Raw genomic sequence first — 10956 nt, forward strand, 5'->3', positions numbered from 1 at the left:
TTTTATTTTCTTGTATCGGTCATTGATGAATAATTTAGATCACATAATGACAAATTACGGAAAGACATGTTGTGGCGCAAGACTCCCTTCTTTTTGCTAATCCCTGATAGGAGGATATGGGAGTTAGGACGTTAGGTTATCAATATCTTCATATATTAACACAGTTAAGCATGGGCCGGGTGATAAATAAATTAAATAAGAGTGTGATTAATTGATTTATAAATAATCTCACGTTTCTCACCTTATATTTCAATTAGGGTTAGTCATCCAACCTCTTTTTACGTCCATCGCTTGCTTCAGTAAAATCCCATTTAGTGAAATTTTCATTTTCATATTATTGTTGTGTTATACTACCTCTGGTCCTAATTATAAGTGCTAGTTGACTAATTTAAGGAGATTAAAGAAAGAAATTAAATTAGTTATTTGTAACTAGTAATTATTGTCTTTCCTCAAATATCCTTGCTAATCAAATGTATTGGCTAAAACTAACATTGTTAGAAGGACTATCTTGGAAAAAAATAGATAAATATGAGAGATAAAGTGGATTGGGGTCTTATATTTAGGACCAAAATAAAAGTCAAACAAGATCTTATATTAAGGACCGGAGGTAGTATCATCAACAACAAACTATTTGAATATATTATTCATCATCCAGAAATTCAATTTTTGAATGTCTTTTTTGGAGTTCTCTCCACTGTGTGTTTTTCATAAGGCTAAAAACTATCTATTGATAATAAATTCTCTTTGTTGGCATTCTTAGTAACGTTTTGACATATGTTGAAGCCATTTTGATGATCACCAAAATATGAGGGGAAAAAATCAAAGTAATTAAGAATCAGTGCGTATGAAAGTTGAAATGAAGAAATTAAAGCAAGAGAGAGAGTAGTGTGATATAGATGCATAGCATGCATGAATAGAAGAAGAAGAACGGAGATGAAAAGTAAGTAGTGTTGTGGGAGTGTTTGAAAAGTGATAGGATTTGTTCAAAGTTACGGATTTGAGAGAATTTAGGGGGCGGGGAGAATGTTAGGCAGCTGTCTCAAACCACACGTGAAGCTAATTTCATTGTCATTGATGCATGCAACTTCAACTTATACATTTAACTCTAACTCTCTTTTTTAAGCACACAAATCAAAGTTCTGCTTTCCTGTGCATCTATTGGGTCGTAATTTTGTTTCAATATACATATACACAATGGAGTCTTCTAAAAAATAGCAGGAGAAGATCGAATAAAATGTTCAATGAAGTGCCTTTTGATTAATAACTTGTCTAAAAAAATTTAGTTATTTGTAGAACACAATGATATTATTGCGCGATCTATAGTCGACTCTATCTAATAAGATAAGATTTGTCGTTATTATTATTGATGTTTGTGTATATGAGATAGCACGGACATAGGAAAATAGAGGAATACATAAACTATTGAAATTGTGGATGCACGGATGGCTTGTTCAAGCTGAGTATAGGGATATCTGGTGGAGTGTAGACTAAAAATTGGTTGAAAATAAGGCACTCCACTCCCTTGAAACTTGGGAAACGGACTCCGCGGATAACGACCTGTGCTTCATATTGCCACCCTCCATAGTCATAGAAGAACCATATAGTGCAGTTTTTAGAGAGAGAAGGTTAGAGAAAGGTAGGGGGAAACTTTGACTAATTGTGATGCTAAACAGAGGCTCCCTACTTTTAGGTATGAGAGTGAAGTTTGGGTTCACGTGCATATCCCATGAAACTTTTAAGGTCTTCAGCAAATGCCGCAGATTCTTTTCATTTCATTTTCTTCGCTATCTTTGTCGGTGTTCAACTTCATTATTTCACCTCCCCTACCTCCATTCAATGACTTCAACATATTGGTATTTCCACTTTTGCACCTTTAAGTCCCGTTTGATACGATGAATTGAAAATGAAGAATTGATAATGTGATTGTGATTGAGAAAAATTATTAAAAAAGCTTTTAGCATGAGTAATTACTCGTTATATGGAATTAGGTAAACCCACTGAGGTGGGATTGGAGAATATCACTTCTCCCTATAGTATTCTGCAATCCAACATATATGAATTTGCCTAATCTCATATAACAAGAAATTTTATATTAGACACTATTTTAATAGATATTTTCAATCTTAGGTATAATCTTTATTCCTTATTTTTAATACTTCGTACCAATCGGGACTTCAAATCTCTAAAATCTGAGATCAATTTATTTATCACCAACATTTCCCAAGAAAAATAAGTTGTGTTTCTTAAGTTTGAGAATCTTTACCATTATTGTTTATATACAAAACCTATATGAATATTGCTCTGATAGTGAAACGAAATGATAATAAGAACATGGTCACTGGATGTCTGTAACGGAAATGAACATGTTTGACCCAATTTTTTTTTTTTTTTAAAAGTGACCAAAATGTTCGGCTAAGTTGATAAATACATGAAAGTGATTTTTTTGGGGCAACCATGCATGAGAATGATATTGTACCTATCTAAACCTGTACAACGATTTGGTCTCGGTTCGTTTCCGGCCATTCCTCTAAACCAGACGTGGCGAAAAATAAAAGGGGGGGCCCTTAAGAGGCTGCCAAGGCCACCCACACGTGAACGAAGTTATCCAAATCTAGACTTTGAAACAGGGTGCTCACCCAAAACAAAGGCCTTCCTCACTGCCAAGCAGTCCTGGTCTTCAATTCAATTGCCTTTCAAACACCACTCAATCATTCTCCACAGCAGAAAACTTCTTACGTAATCTCGGATATCAGGAAATGCCACTTCTTGATAGAGATAGTCCGTTCTACATTAACATCATCTTCTACAGTTCAACGATGGATAATCACCAATAATGGAACACAGACAAATTTGACTGTCCCAGCCAGCACTCTGATAAGAACTTGAGAAAAAGCTGCTTGATTATATTCCTGTGTCTTCCACACACATACACACACGTGCATGCCAGCATCCTTATTTTCTCTGAATAAACATTAATTAAGTGAAACCTGCAAGCATGGTCATCTAGAGTAATGTTGCCAAAATGTTTCCAATATGTAAAGTAACTTGGGCTTCAAACGTTGGGGCCTCAACCTTTCTTCTTCATTGGGCTTTGAGAGAACATATTCTGAAGCACGGGAAAGACTGCATGTTGCCACGGCTTACTTCTCACCTCAAAAGTCAGGCATTGTACTAGAATGGGAGGGAGTATATGACATGTCTCACCTCAAAAGCACACAAGGAAGAATGTTGCCTGTAAGAATGGACTTGGCAGCTGCATATAACAAGGAATTTGAGCTCAAGCAATCTGAATTGGAACCCATGGTATCCCTCAATTTACTTTGGCCATTGAGATTTTGAGGCATTATGTAATTAATGTCATTGTAACTGCTGAAAAATCTATTTGTACGCGCAATCATTCTACCTGCTACAATCACGCACAATTGAAAATCTTAACATGAAAAAAACAGCAGATAATTAAAGGGTCAAAATAAGAACTTCCGCTCTAAAACAATTCACTCTTCATTTAATTTTGAAGAAACTGTGATAAAAAGAAAAACATAAGCATATCCAAGAAGCTGCCATTGAGGAACCAAAATAAACAGCAACCATACGCACTATATACAATGTTACCATTACTATATATGTCATCAAATCATGTCAATCTTGTTTGCAATTACGGCCCCAATCTAGGGGAGAAAAGTTGACAAACAGATTTGCGGGACAAATAGTAATCTCTGTAAGGCTGAACAAAATTTACAAAAGATGCTCTGAGAATAACAAAGCCCTGAAAAGTTATCTTTTTTAACAGAACAGGGAATAAAATATGTAGTTAAAACACACAATACATATAAAATGTGCAATCTGTTAGTCCTCCAATTGAGCAAGGCTATGAAAGAGGCATTGGGCCTAAATGACTGTTTTCCTATAGGCCAGATAAATGAGGACTCAGAGAGAGAAGAAATTCCTCAGATGAGTCAATATATGGACAGGAAGTAGCCCATGATTGGCTTCAGGAAGAAATGATTGAGAGAAAATTAATTGGAAGAAGGGGAGGATGTTAAAGAAAATTTTGGGAAGGTTTGACTTTTGAAAGATATCTGGCTGTCTTAAATTGTTATGGAAACCAACGCTTTTCTTGGTTATTTTTTCTTTTCTTTTCTTCTGCAGAGTCTCACTTTTTTGGTTACTGAGGCTGATTGGCTGAACACTGCGTAACTCTGTTTTGCTCTTTCCCAGAGTGTTGGTCACCTCTCATAGTCCAAACAAGTAACTTCAAACTTGACATCAGACGCCATTATTGATCATTTAAACTGTATCATCGAAAATGTAAAAGAGGAGAACAGTAAATCATCATACTTGGTACTGAAAAAGGAGAACCAAGAGGAGTTGGAAATGCTCTCCCAGGTAACATTTCAGACTACAGCATCAAATGTCTCATCCTAACTTAAATCCTGGTCTTTCTCAAAGGAATTTTACAGGACATGCCTGTTTTTATGGCAGTTCCTGAAATCGGATCTGCAGTGCATTCACGAAAGCAATATTGGTAAGAACTCTGCAGCAGAGAGGCTTTAACATGATCATTTCTTTGCCCCACTTATTAGGTGTTGAATGAAACGCAGTCTAGCAAAAGAACCTTCATAAAGAAGGACAATATATGCTTAGTAGAGTGGGTGAATGCGAGGGTGATTACAGTGATGCTTTGCATCCCACTCCAGGGTCCAGGTATGGCCATTACGGTAAAAACAACCAAAAAGTTTACACAAGTCTTCCACACTTGAGAATATATAATACAGTTAAATATTAGCCAAAGCTAGGCGGGGTCCTGATGAATCACAACTTTCAGAGCATTTTGCCTTCATCAATGCGAATGATTTAGGCGGATGGAATGGTGCATCAGTTTCCAAGTAACAATGCTCGCTCAGCAGCCATTACGACACACAAAGTTGGAGAAGAAATTAAGAAGGCCAAGGCATGAGAAAGTCGATGATGGCTTCGAACCATGCGAATGCTGAACGCAATAAACCAGTACTTTCCCTTTCACTCACATGAGGAAGCACATATTTGGCGGGGAAACTACAAATATATCAGTCATTGCATACCAGAGAATCTCAAGTCTGTATCTTACTCATCATGATGGTTTTGTGTCCTTTTCTTTTAGGGCGAATGCACTGAATTTTAAATTTTCATTTTACGAATTGAAAGGAGAAGACTGGCATGATTGGTCAAACAAGGCGTCATCTTGAAAATGAAGATACTTAGAAAATTCAACTTATTGCATAAGGCTGTGGGCTGAGCAGAAGCATCTTGTGGAACAGACAACGCAGAAGGTGAGAGGAAAATAATTGATGTTTGGAGTGACATGTCGCAATATCATTACTTAACTCTACAAATGTCCGTTACTTGCTTGCTTTCTTTCTTTCTTCAGTCTTTCTTCTTTATGCAAAGCTTTTGAACTCATTCAAATTCCTCGGTACTTGATGATTCATTGAAAAGGAATCAGTTTGGATTGATCTTTTTCCCCTTTCCTCAATTGGGATTTTGCAGCAAAGATTTGGGATGAAAATCATGGTTACAACAGTGGTAATTTGAAATCCAAAGGGATGTGGGGAGAGAAGAGGAGAAGAAACCAAAAATAGGAAAGACACAATGCAGGGTTCAGGTGAGGATGAAGATGCATGAAATGTTGTCGGGAAAATGTCTGGTAAAAGCTGATTAAAAGACATCATTTCTTCTCATTATCAGCGTTGCTTTTGTCCGCTTTGTCTGCATCCATTATTTTAATCACCTAATATTGTTCTTCATTTTATTCCTTTTTTATATTCCTCCACCAATTCTCCTGTATAACTTTTCGATTTTTGTTTTCTACTTCCCAAATTACTCTCATTTTTGTGTGTGCGCACGTGTCTTTTGTTTTATTTATCATTCACGGAACGGACTATAGCATTTGGGGTTGTGTTTAAATATATGTAAATTATATGAATGTTGGGCAAAAATAATAAAGTATATAAATAGTTTCTTTGAGAACAAAAAATTGCGGCTTAATTTCTGTCTGGAGCAACGACAAATACCGACACAAATAATAAAAAAATAAAAAATAAAATAGATAGGAATTTGGAGTAATGGCTTTTTTAAAAAGAAAAAAAAATTCCGGACCCTTGGTTTCCAGAGAGATAATAAACAAAACTGGTACAAGTCTTGAGATCTAAGAAAAGCATCGAACATTTAAAAATTGTATTGAATGGTTTGCATCGTATTAATGCGTTACCGCGTGTACGTACACGTATAAATAATTTAACAATTTAGGAAAAATAAATAAATTGAACAACAGGAAGTGGGAAGCCTGATTCTGCTGATTACAAACTTGGTTAGATGGACTTAAAAATAGCTTTTCAAACATAATTTATAAAATATGAGATAAATATAATAGGAGAGTTTTGTTTCGAGTCATGTGAACTTACTTAAAAGTCTGTAACTCACAATCCCTGCGTGGGTATAGCCATAGACTGGTCTTTTGTTTTCCCCCTAGACTGGTCTTTTCACCGAAAAAAAGTTGACCATAACTTTCATAAAAATGACATATGCAAGTGCATAAAATTTCAAAAAAAAAAAAGAATATATATATATATATATATAACAATTTTGTGCTACATATATAACACCATAATGCAAGTGTATGTACATTGATGATACGACATAATTATATGACATGCATGAATGATATGTACATTATTTTTCTGATACAAATGAGTTGACATGTACCTATGAACATGAAGCGTGTATAGTATTATGTATCTGATGTAATTGGCACATCTACCCTTTTGATTCCGTGATGTGATTTATTGATACTCCATCCAAAAGCACATAAATGTGCGTGCATCCTAGAAATTAAACGTGGATTGTATTATTTGACAAATACTACCAAAGATAATTCGTGAGGCACTCAAAACCCAAATTGTAATTAATACTACCTCCAGTTTTTAATATAACGTAATGTTTAATTTTTATTTTGGTCCTAAATATAAGATCTCAATCCATTTTGTCTCTCATATTTATAAATTCTTTTTTTAAAGTAACCATTCTAACAATGATAGTTCTAGTTAATACATTTGATTAGCAATGATATTTTAGAAAAGACAATACCTATTTAGAACAAATAACTCACTTAATTTATTTCCTTAATCTCCTCAAATTAGTCAAATGACTCTTATAATTAGGACCGGAGGTAGTACAATATTTTGTTAAACTAAGCACTTCGTTACCTATTAAAACAAAAATATTAAGAATAAAATGCAACAAAATATAGACAATCCAATCCTTTTCACGAGTGATGTATTCTCCATATATATAACAATGTTGTGCTATACATACAACACTTATACAATGCAAGTGTAGTATATTGATGATACGACATAATTATATGACATGCGTGAATGATACATTATTTTTTTGATACAAATGAGTTGACATGCATCTATGAACATGAAACGTGTATAGTATTATGCATATGATAAAATTGGTACATCTACCCTTTTGATTCAGTGATGTGATTTATTGATACCAAAGATAATTCGTGCGGCACTCAAAACCCATATTGTAATTACTCATTTGATTTTTAATATAAGATCTATTTAACTAATTTGATTAAATTAAAGAAGTTAGGTAAATTAATTAATTATAAAAAATATGACATGTTTTTCTTAAAACACCATAATCATCTTTCTTAATATCTTTCTCCTCTTCTACTTAATTATGGTTGATAGAATATTCATAGGGGTAATTTAGAAAAAATTGATAAATATAAGAAGTGGGTCTTATATTTAGGATCAAAACTAACTCAACAATTGGGTTCTATATTAAGGACCGGAAGAATAATACAATATTTTGTTAAACTAAGCACTTCGTTACCTATTAAAACAAAAATATTAAGAATAAAATGCAACAAAATGTAGACAATCCATTCCAAATCAAAATAGAAACACGAGTGATGTATTCTCCAAATACACAGAGTGAACGAAGTGGCCGCATTCTTATCAAACTGAATAATGATTTTGAAGAAGACAATCAGTTATTCATTGAATAATGTATAGAAAACGATGTAGCGAGTTATAGCAGGCAAGTGATGATGTGGAATTGACAATTGGTTGGAAGGAGAAGGAGAAAAAGACAAAAATGAAAAGAAGGGGACAAGGGGACCTAGTTTCCATGTAGCTCCCCACAGCAACTGTTATATAAACGTACCTTCCGAATCCTCATGGAATGGCACTGCAACTTCAGCACCGCCCCCCGACCCAACTCCTCTTCCTCTTCCTCTTCCTCTTCACCCTCCCACCAAACAAACCCTGCTCTTCTCTCTCTTTCCTCAATGGCTTCTGCTTGTGTCAACAACAACGCCATGTCGCCCGATAACTTCCTCAATTCCCCTCCCCGCCCCTCCTTCCCCTGGCTGAGTCCCGCTAAATCTCAGCCATCCCACTTTCTAGATCCTCGTCATTCCCCCTCAGATTTCGAGTTCACTCTTCAAGATCCAGTCGCCATGCTTCCCGCCGACCAGCTCTTCTCCAATGGCAAGCTCGTTCCCCTTCATCTCACTTCCCTTCCACCTTCTTCCTCCGCCAAGTTCCCTTCGCCGGACACCGCCTCAGCCGCTCATGTCCCCGGGACCGACCCCTCCTTCTTCTCCCCCAAGGCTCCCAGGTGTTCCAGTCGCTGGAAAGAGCTTCTGGGCCTCAAGAGGTTGTGTCACACCACTAATGCAGCCGCCAAGAGCGACGCCCAGAGAACGACGTCGTCTTCTATCACCAACAAATCCCTCAGGCATTTTCTCCCCAGGACCTCCAAATCGTCGTCGTCGTCCTCCTCCTCTTACTTAGACACGTCCGTGAGTCTCCCGTTGCTGAAGGAGTCGGACTCCGAATCCGTTTCGATCTCCTCTCGTCACTCTCTCTCGTCTTCGTCTTCCGGCCATGAACACGAAGATCTGCCCAGGCTGTCGCTTGATTTGGACAAGCTCAACCAGAACGCGATTTCCCTCCATCGCAACCAGAATACGGCTCGCCCGAGAATGAGAATGGTGAAGCTGAGGCCAGGATCGCTCGACGGCAATAATCAGAGATCGCTAACTGACTATCCAACGGGTAGCCGGGGCGGGAGGAGTCCAGTCCGGCGGGCTCCGGGGGAATCCGGTGGGGTTGCAAGCAGGGGAGTGTCAGTGGACAGCCCCAGAATGAACTCTTCGGGGAAGATAGTGTTTCAGAGCTTGGAAAGGAGCTCGAGCAGCCCCAGCACGTTCAATGGCGGACCAAGGCATAAGCAGAGAGGAATGGAGCGATCGTACTCGGCCAATGTGAGGGTGACTCCGGTTCTGAACGTTCCGGTCTGTTCGCTGAGGGGCTCTTCAAAGTCGGGTTCGGTTTTTGGGTTCGGCCAACTGTTCTCTTCTCCGCAAAAGAAAGAAGGCGCAGGTCACGGGGGAAGCAGCGCCAGAGGCCACCAAAAACAGAGCCACGGTAGGAATCGCTGCGATCGAAACTAATAAGAAGCAAATGTCTCTTCGTGTTATTAATCTTGACTGAACATATTGCAGATCGGGATTAATTTGCTCTGCTTTAATTAACAAAAAAGTTCAGATATTGACATATTGTAAATATTCCGGTGGAATTTTTGTGTTCTTCACGCTCAGCTTCTGCTTCACTACTCTGTTATTTTCCGGCCAAAAATATATATATATGGAATCTCCATAATTTTGCTTCTATTAAGATTTTGTTTTCAGAAAATGTTGGGAAAAAAACATTTACATGTCGAGCTTATCATCTCTGTCTGCCATGCATAATATATACATGTGATGTTTCGGAAATGATGCTAAGATTCAGATACAGAAACGGGCGAATTCAATCCAGACCTTTTTGTCTTCCTTAAAAAAAATATCACTCTAAAAATTATAATTATTTTTAATTAATAAATATATCTTTTTTTAATAAGATTACATTATTAGATGATACTCCCTCCGTTATTTATTATAAGAGACATTTGATGCTTATATCATATTCCTATATATAAGAGACACTTAAAAGTTGTCTTTACTTTTTTGTGTTGATTTTCTATTTTATCCATATTTATTGTCTCCAACTCACACTCTCTCTCCCTCCCACTTCTCTTTCTTTTAATAATTTAATTGTTATCTCTCATGCTCTCTCTCCTTATTAATGAGGGCAATTTTGGAAAAAAGATTATACTTTTTACACATTGATTGTTCTTAACTAATTTTAACTGTTTTTTTTATCAACGTAATTCGGTTATTCGTCTCTTATAAAAAGGAACGGAGGGAGTAGTTTTGATGATGGTAACAAATAATTACGAATGACGCATGTGAAACGTGCAACTATTTTATTGGCACTGTTGGGATTTGAAGGCGCAATAGTGAAGTTAGGATCAGTAATAAATGACAATAAGTGAAATTAGCGTAAAAGATGAAGATGATATTGGGAGATTAGGTGGTCGGTGGTCCACACGGGAGGAGGGAGGAAGGAAGAAGTTTACATTTTGAGAGGATTGAAGTGAGAGGGACAGGCATTCATTCTGCATCAAAGTGTGTACTTTGAAGGGAGTTTAAGAGTACATTGTGGCGTGAACAAAGTCCCATAAGGGATTTGATTACCTATGGGGTTGGAAGGAAAATGATTTCACTTTCACTATTGATCTTGTCCAGAGATTTTGATGGACACATTTGGACATAATTGTGGTCTTCCTGCTGTTCAAATCCCATGATTGCCAGACAAGATTATGGGAAGCCTCACTAATGAGTCAGATATTATAGGCCCCCTCCCTTGTTTGTTTGCAAGTTTGTTAAATTCCATTTGCTTTATATTACTTTCGATCCCATTTATAAGAGCTAATTGACTAATTTGAAGAGATTAAGAAAAGAAGTTAAGTTAGTTATTTATAATAAATATGTGTTGTTTTTCCTAAAATATCTTT

The 10956-nt window shown here is 36.7% G+C and overlaps 1 protein-coding gene across 1 annotated transcript; it reads left to right on the plus strand.

Annotated features, from left to right (window-relative positions):
* Positions 1-8254: 8254 nt before the first annotated feature.
* Positions 8255-9689, plus strand: LOC114712146 (uncharacterized). Its single transcript, XM_028896609.1, has one exon. It carries the CDS (start codon positions 8345-8347, stop codon positions 9512-9514), a length of 1170 nt encoding a protein of 389 aa, XP_028752442.1. The 5' UTR covers positions 8255-8344; the 3' UTR covers positions 9515-9689.
* Positions 9690-10956: the final 1267 nt, after the last annotated feature.

The sequence above is a fragment of the Neltuma alba genome, unplaced genomic scaffold, assembly GCF_004799145.2.
Source record: "Neltuma alba isolate B1F8T4 unplaced genomic scaffold, ASM479914v2 tig00011337_pilon, whole genome shotgun sequence".
In the NCBI taxonomy this organism is placed as follows: Eukaryota; Viridiplantae; Streptophyta; class Magnoliopsida; order Fabales; family Fabaceae; genus Neltuma; species Neltuma alba.

Coding starts and splice junctions, on each gene's coding strand:
- LOC114712146 (XM_028896609.1), top strand. CDS start 8,345: ATGGCTTCTGCTTGTGTCAACAACAACGCCATGTCGCCCGATAACTTC.